The sequence below is a fragment of the Bombina bombina genome, chromosome 3, assembly GCF_027579735.1.
Source record: "Bombina bombina isolate aBomBom1 chromosome 3, aBomBom1.pri, whole genome shotgun sequence".
NCBI classification, from domain to species: Eukaryota; Metazoa; Chordata; class Amphibia; order Anura; family Bombinatoridae; genus Bombina; species Bombina bombina.
In genome coordinates, this window is record NC_069501.1 from 1,121,301,248 (window position 1) to 1,121,325,685 (window position 24,438).

General features: G+C 39.4%; 2 protein-coding genes across 3 annotated transcripts in view; both read left to right on the forward strand.

Annotated features, from left to right (window-relative positions):
• The window catches only part of FLT3 (fms related receptor tyrosine kinase 3), a 234,497-nt gene extending 232,928 nt beyond the window's left edge, over nt 1–1,569 (forward strand). The window contains exon 22 of the mRNA XM_053708480.1: nt 539–1,569. Coding sequence (XP_053564455.1) covers nt 539–670 — 132 coding nt within the window. The 3' untranslated portion in view covers nt 671–1,569. The remainder of the gene's footprint in view (nt 1–538) is intronic.
• An 8,810-nt stretch (nt 1,570–10,379) lies between these two features.
• URAD (ureidoimidazoline (2-oxo-4-hydroxy-4-carboxy-5-) decarboxylase) overlaps nt 10,380–24,438 on the forward strand; it is a 57,112-nt gene continuing 43,053 nt past the window's right edge. The window contains exons 1-2 of one of the 2 annotated variants that reach the window (XM_053708486.1): nt 10,380–10,591; nt 14,608–14,869. In XM_053708486.1, coding sequence (XP_053564461.1) covers nt 10,417–10,591; nt 14,608–14,869 — 437 coding nt within the window. In that variant the 5' untranslated portion in view covers nt 10,380–10,416. The remainder of the gene's footprint in view (nt 10,592–14,607; nt 14,870–24,438) is intronic. The other variant, XM_053708485.1, reaches the window with a different exon arrangement.

The window sequence follows — 24,438 nt, forward strand, 5'->3', positions numbered from 1 at the left end:
TTACAGTTCTTGAAGTCCCGCTTGAAGGATCCATCCGGAGCCGGAGAAGTCATCATCCAGGCGGCAAGAAGTCTTCATCCGGACGGCCTCTTCCATCTTCATCCAGCAGGAGAAGTCCTCATCCAGTCGGCAAGAAGTCTTCATCCAGGCGGCATCTTCTATCTTCATCCATCTGGCACGGAGCGGGGCCATCCTGAAGACATCCAGCGCAGAGCATACTCTTCATACGGTCGCCGCCGTAAACTGGAACTTCAATGCTAGTGACTTTATCCAAAATGGCGTCCCTTGCATTATTATTGACTGAAAGATTTCAATCAGCCAATAGGATTAGAGCTGCTCAAATCCTATTGGCTGTTCCAATCATTCCTATATCGCTTGCGCATGCCACTTGTAATCTAGCCATATATCTTTAATGTGTGTGATCTGGGAGATCTGCTTCCTATTATTTTTGTGTAGACAAAGAAATATTATTGTACAAGAGTTTTTTTCCTGTTTTTATTTACATGTTAATATGGTTTATGATCTCTTATCATTTCAGGTTTATCATCACAGGGGCAATAAACAAAGCAGCAATGCATCCTACCAACAAAACTTTTTAAAGGAAGTGTCTGAAAATCCTTCCATAGATGCAAATGGGAGTCAGGAGGAAAATGTACCAATGTGTCAATGATTTTATTGCGCTACTGATGACGAATGTATAATATTCCATTTACTCACTAAGAAAATAAATTATTTGGCGCTGCTTTTAGATCTGTATATCTGAGTAAAACTATTAGCATTAAACTAATGCAAAGTTTCATTTTCTAATTCTTTAGAGCAGTGATGGCCAACATCCATGTAAATTAGGGCCACAGATCGATATTTTAAAAGACGTAAAGGAATAGTAAAGTCAATATTAAACTTTCATTATTCAAATAGAAAATACAATTTGAAACACCTTTTCAATTTACTTCTATGATCTGCTTTGCTTTGTTCTATTGGTATCCTTTGTTGAAAAGCATACCTAGGTATGCACAGAAGGAACAATGTACTTCTGGTATTTAGATGCTGAATGGTGGCTCAACATAAATGCCTCTTGCCATTGGCTAACCCAATGCATTCAGCTAGCTCCCAGTAGTGAATTGCTGCACCTTTGACAAAGGATACCAAGAAAAGTATGAAAATGTAATTATAGAAGTATTTTGGAAAGTTGTTTAAAATGATATGTTCTATCTGAATCATGAAAGAAAATCTTTAAGTTTCATGTTCCTTTAAGGGTTGCATATAAATGTATTGCTTTAAAACACAGAAATAAGGTCAGTAATACAATACTAACACGCCTTAATAAATAAGAACACATTTTATGCATTATAATATCCATTTTATATATTCAGTATATATTTATATTTACAAACAAACTTTATTGTAGTAAAATGCATCCAAATTGCATAACTGTTTACAATGTAATTGTGACTCATTTTAACAGATCAATTAATAATTAATTACTTTTTATCTACTTGATTAACTGCATTAATTGTGATTAAATGATAATGTATAATACAATTTAAACAAATGCTTTAAAAAAAATTATAAAGGTATATAAGCTATTGTGTAGAGAAATACAACTTTGTTTTACCCATTTTTTTATAGATAGTTGTTTTCTTTTACAGTTGCAGTTTTGTAAAGAAAGTTCAAACAATAAACTGTTTTTCATCCCTTGCTAAATCTGTGGAAAGTCTTTTATTTCATTTTTATGTTTGTTTTTTAATTTTGCAAATAAAACATAAACACAATGCAAAGAATGTCATGAACCCCAAACCATTCCCCACCAATCCCTTTTTAAAGGACATGTTACCCAAATACTGAATCATGTGAAAGTGATACAGCATATCTGTTAAACAATAAAAAACTGACTTGAAAATATCACATTTGTACAAAAAGGGAAGACATTTTACCTTTAAAAATGATTAGTAGCCACATTGTTTGGAAAAGGAACTTTAAAGGGACACTGTAGAGTAGATTTTTCTTTGCATGCGTGTTTTGTAGATGATCCATATATACAGCCTATCTGGGAGTGTTTTTGTAACAATGTATAATTTTACTTATTTTTTTATAATATTCTGCTGATTTTCAGACTCCTAACCAAGCCCCTAAATTATCAGAGGTAGCCCTAAGTCTACAGATTCCTACTTGCTCCTGTTTGTGTAATGGGACTTTTCATATGCTCTTCCTGCTTTTTCAGCCCTTTTAGTGGGTGTCCCAGCCTAACCTCATCAACAGTGCTAAACTGGGAGCGTCTAAGTATGTTTCTGAAAAAGGTTTTATACTGGATTTTTAGATCAATATCTGTGCATATTCTTCTTTATAGTAGTGTCAATTACATGCAGTTATATGAAGATCGGTGTATACTCTCCCTTTTAAGCAGCCAAACATGGTGCTTGTACTATGACTTGGAATGCAGTGTCCATCTGGTATGTGCAGGCACAGGCACTTTATTTCTTTCCTAATTATAATGTGGTTTAATATTAAATTTGGATTGCTAAGCATGCACATGTTGCCTTCATAATAACAGTTAAAATGCTTTAAAACATTTATTTTGCTCTAACAAGTTACAACCCACTACATATAAGATAAGATAAGAGATGGAACTGGAGCAGTAAGAGAAGAGGCACTGAGCCACCCACCTCTCATAGAGCTCACTCTTATTGTTACTGGCTGCCTGCTAAGATATGTCATATAGTGTCATAGCAAAATTAGTCTAAGATTTAAATTTATATATATATATATATATACTGTATATATATATATATATATATATATATATATATATATATATATATATATATATATATAATCATTTATACCTCCAAAACATTATATTTTATAAATAATTAATTTTACTGCATATTTACAAAGCAAATACATCATACTGCATATAGATTGCTGATATAGGCCAATTTTGGTGGATTTTCAGATAGAAAATGGCCCTTTTCATTGTGTTACAATCACAGTCTCAGCTTTTGTCTGTTTCCCAGAGCCAAAAAGGCTTTTTGGCTCATCTGAGCATGAGAGATTTGTTAAAGTCCCATTTTAGAAAATGAGATAAGTTGTGGTTACTGTAAGAGCAATCAAATTGTGGAACTCGTTAGCTAAGGAGGTAGTGAATGCCAATACCTTAGATACATTTCAAAATGGTTTAGATACATGTCTCGCTAGAAACAGAACTCAGGGATATGATTTCTTGTGCTAAATGGGTCATAGTTTTAATGGGATTAATTTAAGCTCAACGGGAGCTTGTATTGTAGATAAATTAAGATTTGTATAGGTTGAACATGATGGACTTTTTTTTAACCTCATCTACTATGTTCTAACATACTATGTTCACTGTTATTCTAATTTCAGGTGTATATCACGCCAAACTGTAAAACAGGGCTTTCTCAATCAATAATTGAAATATTAAAAAAAATATTTGCACTCCCTTCATAATTGCAGTGCACGCGTTGAACTCTGGTATTTTAAGTGGCCCACAATGCGAACGTGACCTAGCGTTCACATTGCTGGGAAGCTATGCTCTCAATAGAGTGCTCTTCCATAAGCTCCAATGGGAGCCTCGTTCTCACGGCATGAGAATTAGTGCAGAAAAGGGTCTAAGTTGCGCAGCAAATGTAAATATATATGTACAGTATATGAATATATATTTATGTATTAATGTGTATATATACATATTAACACATAAATATGTATGTATATAAGCATATACATATATATTTACAGTGAACACACAGTTCCCATAGACCGCCATGTAAAGGCATTTTTCAGTGCTGTTTTTTATCTAACACCCCACACGGGCCACATTTAACCACATAAAACTGCTTCATGCAGTTAGTAAAAAAAATAAACATGCTAATTTTTTTTTTTATTAAGAAAAAACCTCACACTAAAGTTTGGGGCAAATTGGGACACTTTTTAAAAATTAACCTGAGGTCTGACCTCTAGTTAATTTTCAGAGCGCTAATTGCTACCGCGAGCTTGCAGTAGCAATAACCAGCAACTTGTAATGGCTGGTTATTTATCGTGCACCCGCAAACTGACAAATTTGCGTATTTGCAGGTGCACAATAAATCAGCGCTCCGTTTGTAATCTAGCCCTAGAAGTTTTGAATATAATCATTGAGCAAACATGCCCAGTATACCCATCATGCCTGTATATAAATGACATTCATATTATTTACCAGTGATCAGGATGGATTCAGATTACAATAGGTTAATTTCATACATGTAAATTATGATTTCCATTGCACACTGTACAAAAGGGTTAATTCAAAGGAACTATAATGTAACTGTAAGAGGTGTAAAAGGGTTATTGTATATTTCAAGCAAATGCATTCAGTAGCTGGTCGTTGCGGTGTCTAAATTTTAATTACAAATCAGGTTATAACTCACTAACTATTGAGCTAATTAACTTCAAACTTTTATTGCTTTATTAATTGCTACCTTTGATAAACCAAGTCGAATTACTCAATTTCAGCAAAATTTGATATTGCAATTATGAGTTATAAGTATTTAAAAATTAAACAAAATAACTAATTTGCTTTATTGTTATGGGATAAAGCATACAAATGAACAAACTCAATTAGACAAACTATAAAGCTTAAAATATTTTACATATTTTGTTCCAAGCTAAATTTCTCCTCCAGGATAGAAATGTTTAATCATAATAGGACTCTCTAGATCATAACAACTGAAAAACAACAGTTGGATCAGTAGGCTTAAATGAACACTAAAGTCAAAATGAAACTTTAATTATTCAGATATTCAATAAAAAAACTTTCTCATTTACCTCCATTAACAAAATGTGCACAATCTTTTTATATGCACACTTTCTGAGGCACTAGCTCCTACTGAGCATGTCTATCCAATGTGGGCAAATGACTGACAGGGCTGCATGTCTGATCTGAAGCTTGATTTGTGCATATAGTCAACAGCAGATTCAAGGCTATGGGTCTGATCTGAGGTTAGATACAAGCATTTACCTGACAGAGGCTGTAAGCATAGGGGTAAGATATGAGAACCAAAGAGGGCATATAGCTGACAGGAGCAGAAGTGCCAGGGGTCTCATCTAATGACTGATGTGGGCATATAGCTGACAGGAGCAGCAGTGCCAGGGGTCTCATCTAATGACTGATGTGGGCATATAGCTGACAGGAGCAGAAGAGCCAGTGGTCTCATCTAATGACTGATGTGTGCATATAGATGACAGGAGCAGTACTGCCAGGGGTCTCATCTAATGACTGATGTGGGCACATAGCTAACAGGAGCAGTAGAGCAAGGGGTCTCATCTAATGACTGATGTGGGCATATAGCTGACAGGAGCAGCAGTGCCAGGGGTCTCATCTAATGACTGATGTGGGCATATAGCTGAAGGAGCAGCAGAGCCAGGAGTCTCATCTAATGACTGATATGGGCATATAGCTGACAGGAGCAGGAGTGCCAGGGGTCTCATCTAATGACTGATGTGGGCATATAGCTGACAGGAGCAGCAGTGCCAGGGGTCTCATCTAATGAGTGATGTGGGCATATAGCTGACGGGAGCAGCAGAGCAAGGGGTCTCATCTAATGACTGATGTGGGCATATAGCTGACAGGAGCAGCAGTGCCAGGGGTCTCATCTAATGACTGATGTGGGCATATAGCTGACGGGAGCAGCAGAGCCAGGGGTCTCATCTAATGACTGATGTGGGCATATAGCTGACAGGAGCAGCAGTGCCAGGGGTCTTATCTAATGACTGATGTGGGCATATAGCTGACAGGAGCAGCAGAGCCAGGGGTCTCATCTTATAACTGATATGGGCATATAGCTGACAGGAGCAGCAGAGCCAGTGGTCTCATCTAATGACTGAAGTGGGCATATAGCTGACAGGAGAAGCAGAGCCAGGGGTCTCATCTAATGACTGAAGTGGGCATATAGCTGACAGGAGAAGCAGAGCCAGGGGTCTCATCTAATGACTGATGTGAGCATACAGCTAACAGGAGCACTAGTGCCAGGGGTCTCATCTAATGACTGATGTGGGCATATAGCTGACAGGAGCAGCTGTGCCAGGGGTCTCATCTAATGACTGATGTGGGCATATAGCTGACAGAAGCAGCAGAGCCTGGGGTCTCATCTAATGACTGAAGTGGGCATATAGCTGACAGGAGAAGCAGAGCCAGGGGTCTCATCTAATGACTGATGTGAGCATACAGCTAACAGGAGCACTAGTGCCAGGGGTCTCATCTAATGACTGATGTGGGCATATAGCTGACAGGAGCAGCTGTGCCAGGGGTCTCATCTAATGACTGATGTGGGCATATAGCTGACAGGAGCAGTAGGGTCAGGGGTCTCATCTAATGACTGATGTGGGCATATAGCTGACAGAAGCAGCAGAGCCTGGGGTCTCATCTAATAACTGATGTGGGCATATAGCTGACAGGAGCAGCAGTGTCAGGGGTCACATCTAATGACTGATGTCGGCATATAGCTAACAGGGGCAGCAGTGCCAGGGGTCTCATCTAATGACTGATGTGGGCATATAACTGACAGGAGCAGTAGAGCCAGGGGTCTCATCTAATGACTGATGTGGGCATATAGCTGACAGGAGCAGCAGAGCCAGGGGTCTTATCTAATGACTGATGTGGGCATATAGCTGACAGAAGCAGTAGTGCCAGGGGTCACATCTAATGAATGATGTCGGCATATAGCTGACAGGAGCAGTAGTGCCAGGGGTCTCATCTAATGACTGATGTGGGCATATAGCTGAAGGAGCAGTAGTGTCAGGGGTCTCATCTAATGACTGATGTGGGCATATAGCTGACAGGAGCAGCAGTGCCAGGGGTCTCATCTAATGACTGATGTGGGCATATAGCTGACAGGAGCAGTAGAGCCTGGGGTCTCATCTAATGACTGATGTGGGCATATAGCTGACAGGAGCAGTAGAGCCTGGGGTCTCATCTAATAACTGATGTGGGCATATAGCTAACAGGAGCAGTAGAGCCAGGGGTCTCATCTAATGACTGATGTGGGCATATAGCTGACGGGAGCAGCAGTGCCTGGGGTCTCATCTAATGACTGATGTGGGCATATAGCTGACAGGAGAAGCAGAGCCAGGGGTCTCATCTAATGACTGATGTGGGCATATAGCTGAAGGAGCAGCAGTGCCAGGGGTCTCATCTAATGACTGATGTGGGCATATAGCTGACAGGAGCAGCAGTGCCAGGGGTCTCATCTAATGACTGATATGGGCATATAGCTGACAGGAGCAGCAGTGCCAGGGGTCTCATCTAATGACTGATGTGGGCATATAGCTGACAGGAGCAGCAGTGCCAGGGGTCTCATCTAATGACTGATGTGGGCATATAGCTGAAGGAGCAGAAGTGCCAGGGGTCTCATCTAATGACTGATGTGGGCATATAGCTGACAGGAGCAGCAGTGCCAGGGGTCTTATCTAATGACTGATGTGGGCATATAGCTAACAGGAGCAGCAGTGCCAGGGGTCACATCTAATGACTGATGTGGGCATATAGCTGACAGGAGCAGTAGAGCCAGGGGTCTCATCTAATGACCGATGTGGGCATATAGCTAACAGGAGCAGTAGTGCCAGGGGTCTCATCTAATGACTGATGTGGGCATATAGCTAACAGGAGCAGCAGTGCCAGGGGTCTCATCTAATGACTGATTTGGACATATAGCTAACAGGAGCAGCAGAGCCAGGAGTCTTATCTAATGACTGATGTGGGCATATAGCTGACAGGAGCAGCAGTGCCAGGGGTATCATCTAATGACTGATGTGGGCATATAGCTGACAGGAGCAGTAGTGCCAGGGGTCTCATCTAATGACTGATGTGGGCATATAGCTGACAGGAGCAGCACGGACCGTGGTCTCATCTAATGACTGATATGGACATATAGCTGACAGGAGCAGCAGAGCCAGGGGTCTCATCTAATGACTGATATGGACATATAGCTGACAGGAGCAGCAGAGCCAGGGGTCTCATCTAATGACTGATATGGACATATAGCTGACAGGAGCAGCAGAGCCAGGGGTCTCATCTAATGACTGATATGGACATATAGCTGACAGGAGCAGCAGAGCCAGGGGTCTCATCTAATGACTGATATGGACATATAGCTGACAGGAGCAGCAGAGCCAGGGGTCTCATCTAATGACTGATATGGACATATAGCTGACAGGAGCAGCAGAGCCAGGGGTCTCATCTAATGACTTATATGGACATATAGCTGAAGGAGCAGCAGTGCCAGGGGTCTCATCTAATGACTGATGTGGGCATATAGCTGACAGGAGCAGCAGTGCCAGGGGTCTTATCTAATGACTGATGTGGGCATATAGCTAACAGGAGCAGCAGTGCCAGGGGTCACATCTAATGACTGATGTGGGCATATAGCTGACAGGAGCAGCAGTGCCAGGGGTCTCATCTAATGACTGATGTGGGCATATAGCTGACTGAAGCAGCAGAGCCAGGGGTCTCATCTAATGACTGATGTGGGCATATAGCTGACAGGAGCAGCAGTGCCAGGGGTCTTATCTAATGACTGATGTGGGCATATAGCTAACAGGAGCAGCAGTGCCAGGGGTCACATCTAATGACTGATGTGGGCATATAGCTGACAGGAGCAGTAGAGCCAGGGGTCTCATCTAATGACCGATGTGGGCATATAGCTAACAGGAGCAGTAGTGCCAGGGGTCTCATCTAATGACTGATGTGGGCATATAGCTAACAGGAGCAGCAGTGCCAGGGGTCTCATCTAATGACTGATGTGGACATATAGCTAACAGGAGCAGCAGAGCCAGGAGTCTTATCTAATGACTGATGTGGGCATATAGCTGACAGGAGCAGCAGTGCCAGGGGTCTCATCTAATGACTGATGTGGGCATATAGCTGACAGGAGCAGCAGTGCCAGGGGTCTCATCTAATGACTGATGTGGGCATATAGCTGACAGGAGCAGTAGTGCCAGGGGTCTCATCTAATGACTGATGTGGGCATATAGCTGACAGGAGCAGCACGGACCGTGGTCTCATCTAATGACTGATATGGACATATAGCTGACAGGAGCAGCAGAGCCAGGGGTCTCATCTAATGACTGATATGGACATATAGCTGACAAGAGCAGCAGAGCCAGGGGTCTCATCTAATGACTTATATGGACATATAGCTGACAGGAGCAGCAGTGCCAGGGGTCTCATCTAATGACTGATGTGGGCATATAGCTAACAGGAGCAGCAGTGCCAGGAGTCTTATCTAATGACTGATGTCGGCATATAGCTGACAGGAGCAGCAGTGCCAGGGGTCTCATCTAATGACTGATGTGGGCATATAGCTGACAGGAGCAGTAGTGCCAGGGGTCTCATCTAATGACTGATGTGGGCATATAGCTGACAGGAGCAGTAGTGCCAGGGGTCTCATCTAATGACTGATGTGGGCATATAGCTGACAGGAGCAGTAGTGCCAGGGGTCTCATCTAATGACTGATGTGGGCATATAGCTGACAGGAGCAGCACGGACCGTGGTCTCATCTAATGACTGATATGGACATATAGCTAACAGGAGCAGCAGAGCCAGGGGTCTCATCTAATGACTGATATGGACATATAGCTGACAGGAGCAGCAGAGCCAGGGGTCTCATCTAATGACTGATATGGACATATAGCTGACAGGAGCAGCAGAGCCAGGGGTCTCATCTAATGACTGATATGGACATATAGCTGACAGGAGCAGCAGAGCCAGGGGTCTCATCTAATGACTGATATGGACATATAGCTGACAGGAGCAGCAGAGCCAGGGGTCTCATCTAATGACTGATATGGACATATAGCTGACAGGAGCAGCAGAGCCAGGGGTCTCATCTAATGACTTATATGGACATATAGCTGACAGGAGCAGCACATAGAATACTGACATGTTCTTTAGCTCAAGTAGAAGTAAAGTTTTCATTGAAACATGAATAGCTTTTATTAGGAACAATTACATATTGCAAAAATGCTTCTCATCAATTTCATTTTAGTCTAGAATGTCTCTTTTTTGGAAAGTCTACTCTAGAATGGATAGATTGTATATACATAGAGATATATGTGTACAGCTTTGTGTTTATTGTCAGACTGCAGTAAACTAAACTGTACTATTACACATAGGTCGGAAAAGTTTGCTTTAGCTGAGACCAGCTTATACTATTACTTTAAAAAGACAAATCTACGTTGCTGTTTTTTTTAGGCTTTGCAAATTATGGTAAATTTTAACATTCTGCTAAGCACAGATGAACTTGCCAAGTCAAAGTCAATGACACCCAGTTCAGTAATTCGTTAAAAAGTACATTTATTAACTAACAAGTCAGTACATGCCTGAGGGATTTTCAGTCACATTTCATTTATGAAACTTGTTCGGCAACATGGATATAGCAGCTGTAAACCTCATGAGCTATGAACATTTTCTAGATATATTTGGCAACATCATAGAAAAATGCCCACTGATTACTGGCGCAGTTTGGTCCAAACGTCCATATAGCAGCATTGCTGAACTGGAAAGCTGCGTTTGTGAGTTTATTGACTTCCTGCCTTCTTCAGGTAAACTGCTAGCTGCCGCATTTAGATATACGGAAACGTGTTTTATGTTAGCTTGCTCCTTACTCAGTGATAATTGTGCAAGCTTTTTTTTATTTATTGCTGTAATCTGAGAAACATATAGTACCCAACTTGTTGTTATATTCCTTATGTTAGTAGTTGAAAGATACATTTTGCAGAATGTAATATAATCAGTATTACTTAAAGGGTATATTATGTAGGTACTGCTATAGCAAGAGAGAAAACTAATTTCTACATATTTTTATTGACAAAATTCACATTATATGACCACGAATGAGACACTTCTTTTCGTACTTTGGTTGTAGCCTCATTTTCATGAAGAAATTCTGCTGTGATGAGATATTCTGGTTTGAATTACCTAATTTTCTGACCATTGCTCTCCTTTTAGTTGTGGATTTTGGGGTAGATTTATGAAATGTCGGACGAGCATGATTCGCTGTGGTGAACACGTCCGCCCTGCACATTAGTGGCCAATCGGTGGCTAGCAGGGGGTGTCAATCATCCCGATCATATCCGATCAGGATGATTGCTGTCCGCCACCTCAGAGGAGGCGGATGAGTTAAGGAACAGCAGTTTTATGACTGCTTCTTCTTAACTTTTGTTTCCGGCGAGCCTGAAGGCTCGTGCGGAAACAGCTGCATCTGCAGCATAATAAATCTACCTCATTATGTCACTGTATAGTGTGGTGTGTCATGCACGAGTGCAAAGCAAGGAGAGCGCCTCATTCTGTCTCTGTGGCAGCTGCACGTTGTAGCACAAATGCAGCCATAGACAATACATAAACCTATGAAAGTGGCTCTGTTAAAACAACATTTTATTTATGGACAATGGAATTTGAATTTTATATAATTTTCATATTTTCATTATTATTATTTTTATTCCTTTTTGATTTGACCACATGGCAGTTGTGTGCCTTCACCTGTATTAAACTATGAGGTTACTCATGGAAAATAGTGTACAGGATCTGTTGTAGTCACAGGCAGACACATTTCACCTTGGTGTTACAATAGTTCTAAACCTATTACACCCATATCGAGAGGAAAACATGCACAGTACAGACTCACCAGGCAAAATAGTTGGCAACATTTGCAAAACATAATGTATCTGGAATACTTTGCTGCCGAGAAACAGATTATAAGAGTATTGACCACACCCACAGATGGTTTCCATCCTAACACACCCAATATAAATTGTACACAATATGCACAAAATATTCAATTCTGTATTGTTCAATCTAAAGTGTAAACTGCAGACAATTCCTAGATGCCAGTGCACCAAACTAGATATTTTATTATTCTGCTGTTTTAGTGCAGGAAACTCAGATACCACAATATGCTGCACACAAATATATACATAAGACCAACGAAGACCTCATGAATCAAATATACAGCATCAGCCCTGTTGCTACACTTCCTCTCGAGTACTGTCCCAACCATGCAGAATAAGATGGAGGGCAGGCTTCCCCTGTCTCCCTCAACTTTACATGTGCAAATAGAGTTTGTGCTATATCTGAATATTAGTTTGTGATTGGTTAGCATTGATTCTTTTGTTCTGGGGGACAGGGAAATCTGGGAAATGAATAAACATAAAACAATATACTAATTTGACAAAATAAAGCTGCAAAATGATTCTCAGATATGTTTTCCAGCTGTTGAAATAATTGCTACTGAATTGTAAAACATTGTAACTATCAACTGTCATAAAATATGTTCACAAAATGCCTTTCCTTTCTATATTCAATGACAAAAGAACATCTAAAAATTCTAGAGACTGATTTTGGATATTAGATGATAATTTAAGCCTAAAATTATTCTTGTTCAAATGTTCTATGAACAACCTAGCAAAAACATGAGACCCCCTCTAGATAAACAAGAGGTCCCCCATGTAACGGCCATAGAATACCAGTTTCATCCACCATTTCCTAAAGAATGCAAGATATTAGAATAAAGAGTGTTAACATCACAGGACACTTCCTGTTGAATATTTGACAATTTGAATACTAGGTCAGTTGTGTCCCTTATTAAAGAGGGTAGTTATACATATTTCTGCAAAATTTGGTCTATATAAACAGATAATTTGTCAGTCAAACTGTTAATCCCTACAATAAATGGCCTCTCCGGTGGTTTCTTAACATCCTTGTGAAGTTTTGGCAAGTGATAGGAAAAGGGTACATCAGGTTGTAAAGGTGTAAGATATTTTTTCTCCCTAGATGTCAGAATTCCTTCCCTTTTGCCATATTCTATAGGCACCAATGATTTTTGAAGGAATTTATCTGTGGGGTCTTTTTGAAGAGGCTGATAATATTCCCTATCCATGAGGATTATGTCTTCTATGTAATCATTATAATCCTGCAGCTCTTCCCCCTCCCCACCTTGGCACCCAGAACAGCTTGCTCTGACTATTCAAAATTCAGTGTACACAACAGATATGTTACCATGGTAATGTTGTTACTGTGATTGTTTAAAGGGACACTGAACCCAATTTTTTTCTTTCGTGATTCAGATACAGCATGCAATTTTAAGCAACTTTCTAATTTACTCCTTTTATCAATTTTTTTACATTCTCTTGATATCTTTATTTGAAAAAGAAGGCATCTAAGCTTTTTTTTTGGTTCAGAACTGTGGATAGCACTTTTTTATTGGTGGATGAATTTATCCACCAATCAGCAAGAACAACCCAGGTTGTTCACCAAAAATGGGCCGGCATCTAAACTTACATTCTTGCATTTCAAATAAAGATACCAAGAGAATGAGTAAATTAGAAAGTTGCTTAAAATTGCATGCTCTGTCTGAATCACGAATGAAAAAAAAAATGGGTTCAGTGTCCCTTTAAGTATAGGGAGGATGTAATTCACATCAGCTTTATTATGGTCTGAGGATATGTGATCCATACTCATGTGGATTTTTTCCTATAGGGGACTATATTGAATATTATGGGATTATAACCTATGAGAGGTTTTATTGTTAAATACATGCAATATTATTTTTTATATGTATTAGGAATGGTTAACTGTAGCCACCAATCAGCAAGCGCTATCCAGTGTTCCTCAGTACTGAATGTTACTTTTCATCTAGGTCATTTATGCTTTTTCATTCCATCTATACAGAGTTTAATCTTTACTACAAGAGGATTAATTTCTTTCTACTATTTTTGTCCGTCTGCCTATCCATCTGTCTGTGAACTTGTATAGTATATTTATTTATTTTTTCCCTCTCTTCTTTCTTTTTTCTCAGGTAGAGTCCTAGGGGCTTCCATAAGACACACTCTTTAAATTTCTGGCCTATCCCAAGTGCACCTGGAGATATGTGTCCCTCTAAGATTATTCTATTAGCACCCAGAGTGAGGGTTATGTAGTGTCTAGATGGACTGTGGTTTGCTTTCATTGCCTTGGATAAAAAAAAAATACCCAAATCAATACCACCATTTCGTTAACGCACTTGTAGAACCATATCTGTATGTAAGACCTTCATATGCTTCGTCAGTATAAGGCAGTGGTTTGCAAAGTGTGAGGCAGCCTCCCAGGGGGGCGCTAGAGCATATATAAGGGGAGGCGTGGGAGCAGTGACATTTTGCATTATCCTGTGGAAATCACAAGCAGCAGCTTAACTAACAATGACACTTGCCATATCATGGCAATGAGGTCAAAAGTCACTCAGAGATTGTGTTTAGTTTGTTGTCTTGATCAGTAACTTACATTTAACCCAGGAGTAGCAAAATGCAAACTGAAACATGAGCGAAGCACTCTTTAGGTTAAGAAGAATCAGCTCTTTAGAGCTGTGTGTGAAACCTGCATCAGATGTAAAACCCCAATTCCGAAAAAGTTGAGACAGTAGGGAAAATGCAAAAAAACAAAGAAAAAGAGTCATCTGAAAGCTAAATTCACCCTGTACTATATTGAAAATACATTATTAACACATTATTTGAGGTTTTATTTTGTGAATTTAATGTATTTTTGAAAAACTTAAATTATGCTTACCTGATAATTTTCTTTTCTTCAGATGGAAAGAGTCCACAGCTGCATTCATACTTTTGGGAATTTAGAACCTGGCCACCAGGAGGAGGCAAAGACACCCCAGCCAAAGGCTTAAATACTCCTCCCACTTCCCTCATCCCCCAGTCATTCTGCCAAGGAACAAGGAACAGTAGAAGAAATATCAGGATGAAAAGGTGCCAGAAGAACAAAAATAACAGATGCCCCACAGAAAAAATACGGGTGGGGAGCTGCGGACTCTTTCCATCTGAAGAAAAGAAAATGATCAGGTAAGCATAATTTAAGTTTTTCTTCATAAATGGAAAGAGTCCACAGCTGCATTCATTACTTTTGGGAAAACAATACCCAAGCTATAGAGGACACTGAATGCAAAAACAGGAGGGTACAAGAGGTGGCCCATTCTGAGGGCACCAGGCCTGAAAACCCCTACCCAACAAAATCCTGCTTCATCCGAATCCGAGAACAACTTTGAAAAAAAGGAAAAGACCCAAGGACACTGACCCGCAGATAGTCCACAGCCTTGCTAGAGACTACAGGAACTAGACTCGACTGAGTCAACAGCCTCTAAGAGACACTGTCCCCAGCTGTCGGTCTCCAAACAACACACCCCTTACTAAAGAAAGGGAACAAACTACAGTATTCTTCCACAAAGAAGAAAAGGCACGGAGAAAACATGATTGTACTTGTAAAGTGTGGACAATCCCCCTTAAGACACTGCTCATTTTATCAAGCTTGAAAGGCTGAGTAGACCTCGCCGGGGATTGAACTTGCAACCCTCGGTTTGCTACAGTGCAGAGTAGCCACAGTGCATTAGTATGCTGAGCTAGCTTCCAGCTAGCATAAGGAGCTCCAGAAAAAAACCCTAAAAAGAGCACAACGAGTCCTAAATAAAAACACAGAGCAAAAACCAGAGAAACCAGGTCAGGCTAACAGAGACCCAACCAGTCTCATAGAAACAAGGGAAGGCAACGCCCAGACCCCAGAATACAGAAACCATGGGATAAGGCTGGGAGTCTGAAACAGAGATAGGATCTTACCCTAACACAGTGCAACTGCACTCTAGAAAGCAACTGAAGACGAAGGTCCCCAAGTCACAAAAAGGTATCTCAGAATACCGAAATATTCAGAATGAAACCTCGTGCAGCAAGCTCAGTTAGGTCTGACGAACAACACCTGAAGCAAAAACACTGCACGCTGCAGTCATCTAAAAATGACTCTGAAACTTAAATACTTGCAGGGCAAGTAGAGAGCAGATGAAGACAGGATCCTTCAGATTTCTAAGTATCCACTAACCAGCTGATAACGTTGCAGGCTATTTAAGAGCCGCCAGTCCTTCCCACAAATCTTGAATGTGGAGAAAGGAGAAAGCTCAAAAACACTTACTGTACCTCGAATGCTCAGAGGAAGAAATAGCAAAACAACAGATCTCAAAACCTGCTCCAACACCAGACCAGCCCAAGTGACAGACATGTCTGATAGACAGGGGGACAGAAGACCCCAACCACAAGCCCCCAGGGAATAGAAGAAAAAAGGGGGATTCACCCACCCCAACAGAGCTCGGGTGCCAACCCAATCCGCTCCTCCAAAATAAGGCTTTCTTAAGGAGAACCCGCTAGGACCTGGAACGGAGAAAAGTGCAATAGATCCATAGGAAGACCTGTCACAACTCTCTTAGACAGTCTCTACGTAGAGAGACTAATTTCCAACAGGTGGAACAGAGCCCACAGAGCAGCAGATGCTGCCCCTTACAGAAATAAGCCACCTGATCCAACCTCCTACACACAGGGCAGAACAAGGACCCTCCAGAGAGAGGAAACCCCAACTCATAAGGAAGATAAACTATCCCCTTCAAAGGGAAGGGCACAGATAAGAACAACGTACATGTTGACACTTCTCTGCCAACCTCCTGGGACGAAAGGAAAAGAATGACTGGGGGATGGGGGAAGTGGGAGAGGTATTTAAGCCTTTGGCTGGGGTGTCTTTGCCTCCTCCTGGTGGCCAGGTTCTAAATTCCCAAAAGTAATGAATGCAGCTGTGGACTCTTTCCATTTATGAAGAAAATATAACCAACTGGTGTATTCAGTGCTTAATAAGTGTTATTAAAAGAAAGGATGATGTTACACAGTGGTAGTCATTCGACTGTCCCAACTTTTTTGGAACTTGTTGCAGTCAGATTTGAAATGAGTCTATATTTTAAAAAATAAATAAAAGTCACAAAGTAAAACATCAAACAATGTGTTAATAATGTGTTTTCAATACAGTAAAGGGTGAATTCAACTTTCAAATGACTCTTTTTGTTTATTTTTTGCATGTTCCATACTGTCCCAACTTTTTCGGAATTGTGGTTGTAAATTCCCCAAATTAAAACAAAAAATAAAACATTACAATTTCCTTTAAAGAAAAATAAATAAATAAATAAAGATCTATTATGGGTGGGGGTGCTGTCTTGTAACTTTCGTCAAAGGGGAGGTCCATCCCTTAAGACTTTGAAAACCCCTGGTATATGGGGAGAGCAAACCATATTGGCTTTATCAGATAACTAATGCAGGTAAATGCGTATGAACTTCATGACAGTAGCTAGCCTTGTTGTCTGTAAACTAAAGCCTAGATTGGCTCCTCCAAAAAAGGCAAATGGTGGGTGGAGTTTGGTTTTTGAAAAAGCAGTAAAAAGGATTGTAATTTGTTTTAAAAACATTAAAGGGATAGTCTAGTCAAAATTAAACTTTCATGATTCAGATAGAGCATGTAATTTTAAGCAACTTTTTAATTTACTCCTATTATCAATTTGTCTTCAATCTCTTGGTATCTTTATTTGAAAAAGCAAGAATGTAAGCTTAGGAGCCAGCCCATTTTTGGTTCAGCACCAGGGTAGCGCTTCCTGATTGGTGGCTACATGTAGAAGTAAATTGAAATGTTCTTTAAAATCTTATTCTCTACCCCAATCGTGAAATAAATGTTTTTAGTTTAGTTGTCCATGATTGCTGGCAGGGAAATAGTATATACTGACCTCTTGTGGTAGAGATAAAGCAAAGCACAGAAATCTTACACCTTAAATTGTCAAGATTTTCAATTATTATTAACCATATTTCATCACATTGGCAGTTTTGAATGGAAAGTAAATACATATACTTTTTTTTATAAAACTTGGTATTATTTAATGGGCAAGACAACCATGTTGTGTATCCCAGCATTTTCTTCATGTGACAGGCTATTACTTTAGCAGAATTCACTAAAAGACACCTCCAGTCTGTCTATCCTCTCAAGGAGTTTATACATTATTATAAAAATAGAGAAAAAGGCTTAACATATAAACATGTATATTAATATCACAACTGAAATTATCTCCAGATGATAAAACTTCCTGGTTTCAGGACTCCCTTAACAGAAATGGAAAAAAAATCAACTCTGCGCCATTAGACTCGTCATGACTACTATCATTCTGTATATCTGTGTCAAATATCCTAAAAATGCATTGTTACTTTCATATTTGACTCACATTTCTCAGCTGCTGGATATGCTTAAACGACAGTAGAGACCTTGAGATTTGTATATAAAGGGCCAGATTACAAGTGGAGCGCTAAATATCACTTTTGAGAAACAAAAATAGGTGTTGATGACAGATTAGAACCATTAGGCCAATCATGTCTTCATTCTAAAGTACAACCTTAATTAATCATTAATATAACCTTGTGTATATCCTAGACATTCTGGAATTCCCTTACAGTATTTGTCCTTATAGCCTATAACTATAATAAGTCATGAGTAAATAACTCTTTTTCTAAATGGTTTTAAAATTAAAATTGAACCAACTGCCCTCCAACTTCAGATCACGACCCCTTACTCTGTTTTAGGTGAAAAATGTTTTAATTATTAGACGTAAATTCATTTTGTTACAAATACATTAATGAAACACGGATATTAGTTATTTTTTTTTTCACAAAACCAATATCCGAACAAATGCACCACAGAATTGAAAGAAAACGAATAAATACTGACAAAATTCATCAGTATTCAGAGGCTTAGCAACAGGGCCAGATTTACATCTCAGGTGCCTGTAGGCACAAAAACCTGAAGCCCCCGGCCCCCCTCAGAAAATAAGTGAAAAAAGCGAGGATTTTTTAAAATTATTATTTTCTTTTTTTACTTATTTTATTATTATTTTCTGCAGCATAGTGCCCCCCCACCTCCCTCGATCATTAGTTAGGGAACCCTAAACCCCTTTGTGTAGCTGCTCTATCCATCCCAGTCCCTTTATTTGTTTATTTTTTGTAGCGTAGGGCCCTCCCACTCCCTCCCAATCCCTCCTGCTCCCTCCCACTCCCTCCCACTCCCTCCTGCTCCCTCCCGCTCACTCCCGCTCACTCCCGCTCCCTCCTCCCCTCCACTGCTGGGCCGCCCACCCGCAACCTGTTATATACATATATATATATAGATATATAGATATATATATATATCCAAGATGTGTAGTATATGCACTCTCACCAGTCAAAATCAACTTGCCAGGGTGCTCTTATCAGGTATATAGAATATGGAAAAAATTAAGCACTCTCTGGACTGCAGACATCAGTGACAAATCAAATATTTATTGTGTCGTTTCGGGACTAGCAGCGTCCCTTCCTCTGACAAACATCAAGTGAAAAAGTAAAACCTTTATAGGCCTGTAGGACCCTCCCAATCAGGGTTACCAATCAAGGAAAGCCGTGTGCAAAATATTTATGTCTGATGTCTGCAGTCCAGAGAGTGCTTAATTTTTTCCATATTATATATATATATATATATATATATATATATATATATATATATATATATATATATATATAAAAATATATAAAAGTTCAGGATAGACAAGCACTCCAGAAATCCAGTTCAAATGCCCAGGGTGCAACAGATAAGTAAATAGAAAATAATGAGGAGTGCACTCGCCAGGACTTTTCAGAAATTGAATTCCAATATGTGAACGTTTTCGTGGGGTTAGCCCCTTCTTCAGACATATTGTTGTTTCTTTGTATGTCTGAAGAAGGGGCTAACCCCCGAAAACGTTCACATATTGGAATTAAATTTCTGAAAAGTCCTGGCGAGTGCACTCCTCATTATTTTATATATATATATATATATATATATATATACATACAGTATATATATACACATTTACATACATACATATACATAACATATATATATATATATATATATATATATATATACACAAATTCATATATATATATATATATATATATATATACACACACACTGTCACACACTTCAACAAAGATATTAGACATAAGTTTAGCATGGCAGGTTTAGATGGGTGCCCATGAACCTTCCTTTACAGGTTCATCAAGAGAAGCATACAAGGTTCCTGTTTTCTAGTGCAGAAGACAGGAGTGCCCACTCTAGGTTTGAAGATATAAGTAATGCCTTCTTTAGGGCCAAGGACTGAAGTGCCCATTCTAGGGTCGAAGACAGCATACACAGATACTGCTGTGACGGGCTGGAGAAACAGGATTGACGGTACTTCAGTGACAGGCTGGAGACAGAATATACTGGTACTGCTGTGATAGGCTGGAGTCTCCGGATACACAGGTACTGCTGTGACAGGCTGGAGACACATGATACACAGGTACTGCTGTGACAGGCTGGAGAAACAGGATACTCTGGTACTGCTGCAACAGGGTGGAGAGTGGAGACACAGGATATAATGTGACAGGCTGTAGACACAGGATACACAGGTACAGCAGTGACAGGCTGGAGACACAGGATACACAGGTACTGCTGTGACTGGCTGGAGACACAGGATATTCTATTACTGCTGTGACTGGCTAGAGACACAGGATACAATGGTACTGCTGTGATAGGCTGGAGACACAGGATACATGGGTATTGCAGTGACAGGCTGGAGACTCAACACACAGGTGTAGCTGTGACAGACTGGAAACACAAAAATAGTCAGAAGACAAGTTAAGGGTCTGAATACCAGGAAAGCAGTCCTAAATTTCATCAAAATTTAGGGAAAATTCAGTAGAATGGTCAATCAGCAAGCCGAGTTCAGAAGCCAGGAAATCACTAACACGACAGTAATTCAGGAAGTAGAAGAGTGGCACAAACAATGGGATGAACCTCAATGTCATGGCAGAGAGTGGTCTGAGATGTAGCCTTTTTTAGTACTGCTGTTTAGGTAACTGCCTGCAGCTGGTAGGCAGGTGGAGCCAAAGAGCACCTCCAGTGCAGTCAGAAGGTTTCCAAGAAAATCAGCCCAAAACAGAGCAAAATGCTGTAAACCAGGAGTCCCAGGTACAATCCCAAGCATGGATGTGACAAGTTGCTCGTATATAACACACTGTGACTTAATGATGGCTGCATGAGTTTGACCAGATTGCTAAAATGGAGCTTCTATGAAATTCTGCTCATTGCAGCTCCATTATTGCAGATTACACAGGGTCTAGGCCAGTCATCATCCAACTAAATGGGTATCTTCTGTGAAAATAGATGACCTAGACCAGTGATGGCAAAACTTGTCACTCCACATATTTCATAGCTAAATTTCCCTAAAGTAGGAAATAATGGGAAATGTAGTTCTGAAACATCTGGAGTGACAAGGTTCCCCATCACTGGTCAAGGCCATCTATTTTCATAACAGACGCCCATTGAGTTGGACGATATAAACAATTTATTCACAGGAAAGCCCTATATTGGGCTAGATTATGAGTGGATAGCTAGTCTGCACTCCTATGTTAACATCGCTAGACAGAGGCTTTTTGCAGGCGTCGGGTTGCACTTGTATTACAAGTTGAAAGTAAAAAGATAGACTTTGTGAAGTTGCGATCATGTTAACGTATTCCCCCATAGACTTCAATGGAGCACGCAAACTGAAAAAACAACAACTAATAACGCACGCTCTAACCCGATCGTGTTTATCCGAGTGCGCTAAACCTGACATGAATTATGAATATTTCACATTACAATGTTCTTAACATACAGAACAATGTACTTTTTATTGTAAATACATATTTCTATATATAGCTATATATACCTATACCTGTATATCTATTCCTATAGATATATAGGTATAGATATGCATTTTACATGAACATTACCAGATATATATAGAAATATATATTTATTAATAAAAAGTTATTTATTTTACTATGTGAAGAACATAGGAATGTAAAATATGTGTACCGCGCATCGGGGTTCGCAATTTAGGACTAACATGGTCGTGTTAGCGCACATGAAGAATTGCTAACTTCAATAAGCGTTATTGAAATATTACATATAAATGCTTAAATATTCAAAAATAATAAACATACTGTAAAATATTGTAAATAATCCATGGAATGTATATATATTTTTTACAGTATGTGTAATAATTTTTTAATAATTGTTATTAATATTTTATATGTAATATTTCAATAACGCACACTGAAGTTAGACCGCGTTAGTCCTAAATTTGCGAACCCCGATGTAAAATTTGTATGTAAATTTAACAGGAATAAATCGTATTAAATATGCACAGTGTCAATTGTAATTTAAGTACACTGAATGTGCAAAAACACATAGAAAATTGTACTTATAAGTACAAAATACAATGCGTTTTTTTCGGAAAATGGGCTGAACATAGGCGTTCCATGGGGGTGTATGAAATTGTCTCTGAAATTCCAGCGTACTTACCGAAACAGATCTCACAGTTTTTTCTTGCAAGTTAAAAGGTGGCAAACTTTTATCACAATATTTAAAACACATTACTCTGAAAGGAAAGCCCATGTATACGAAAATAACTGTGAATTTAAGGTACAGTGCACTGGAAACAGCGTATTTTGATTTGTAATAGGCATAATATTAAAGTTTAAACATACGCAGGGTTCTTCCAGTTTACTTCACCCTCCATTGCGAACTTTTACATAGCAGAGAGCTCTTATTATTTCTATGGGAGACATATCGCCACTTGCAGGGACAGCCCATTTTTTTAATTGCATGAAGACTGTCCGTGGAAGGCTAAAACATGGTTTTTCATGTTTTGCTTAAAAACTTTTGAGTTCCGAGCCATCAGGAGCTGATGATGTAAAGTTCTTCTCACAGGTGAGATGATAGAAAATGATCCATCACAAATGTTAGATAATCAGGACCTATGTCAGAAGGTATATTATGGGTGAATTCATGTGTAGTCTGATTGCAGACAAAGGGTGAGTGAAGGCGGAGCTATAGCTGTTCTGTGGGGTTTAGTCAGACAGTGCTGCATGTGACAAGGTGCAACGAACAATAGCAGGTAGGGGGAGTTTTCATCCTCCTCATCTGAACTAGCTCTATGGCTGCGCAAAGTGCTTTTAAACTGCCACTGTAGTGAATAGCATAATAAATATTGCATTTTTAAGGCTTCTAATGAATTCAATCAGCTGAAGGTCTAAATCGGTTACAATCAATTATATCAATGCCCAATCTCAGCAAGTTATCTCACTAAAGCAACTGAGCCATCGTGTGGTCTGAAGACAAGCTGTCAAGAACTATTAAAAGCTTAAAGTATTGACCACTAGATGGCGCCATAGACCATATCATGAAAACTGTATCACATTTTTAGGGATGTAATGGAACCAGTTTTCAACAACCTACAGTAGGCAGACAGCTTAAAGGGACAGTATACACTAATTTTTAAATAACTGCATGTAATAAACACTACTATAAAAAAATAAGATGCACAGATACTGATATAAAAATCCAGTATAAAACAGTTTAAAAACTTACTTAGACGCTCTCAGTTTAGCTCAGTTGAAAAGGTAGTTGGAAAGCCCACTGCAAGTGGGAAATAAGACCCTCCCCCCCCCTTCTTTTGCATACTGCAAGTGGGAAATAAGACCCTCCCCCCCCCTTCTTTTGCATAGAAAAGACCCTTCACACAAGCAGGAGCAAGCTGGAGAAGGTAGCTGACAGTATTCAAATAAAACTTTGGGGCCTGGTTAGGAGACTGAAAATCAGAGCAATGTTATTTAAAAATAAGCAAAACTATAAAAAAAAAATTAAAAAAACTTAATGGGCTATATAAATAGATCATCTACAAAACATTTATGCAAAGAAAAAATGAGTGCATAATATCCCTTTAAGAGTCATATGTTCCTTACATACAATGCTTTTACTGCAGCTTGGGAATGCACATAACATGAGATTATATTTACTATATATAGTTCACATTTTAGCTTTTGTTTTATACAGATCTCCTAATGCAGAAGTAATTTGTATTTCAGTTTTTGTGAAATCTTGGTCTCTCCTTATTTAATATGAGGCTGAGAAAGGAATTGTATGTCCGTATGGGTTATATCAATACAATAACAATTAATACAGTTAAGTCCAGAGTCATTCAGGAGCCTCACAATTAGATCTCACCTATCCCTAATCTAAAGGTAAGTTATGCTCCCCATAGCCCAGCTAGGCAGAGTGTGCTGTTCAGTTCCTGATAATCAGCACATAAATCAGTCACCTATATCTATTGATTGGTTACACTTGGGGTCTAAGAGTAGGAGGAAACACAGAACAAAGAAGAAAGAAAATGAGGATACACGTGTAATAGCAAACATGCTTCTAGTAAAAGTTTTCAGCTACAGTGATTTACTGTAGACATGTGCGATTCGTTTCGGATCGATTCGGAAATTCGGAAAATTCTGCAAATTCGGAGATTCGGATTGATTCGAATTTCCGAATTAAAATACTGCCGAATTTACCGAATAAATCCGAATTAGTTTGGATTTATTCGGTAAATTCGGATGGCCATGGATTACACTAGTATTGTACAGTATATTAGGTTATATCACTCTGCTATGGGTTACACCTAATATACAGTAGATAATACTAG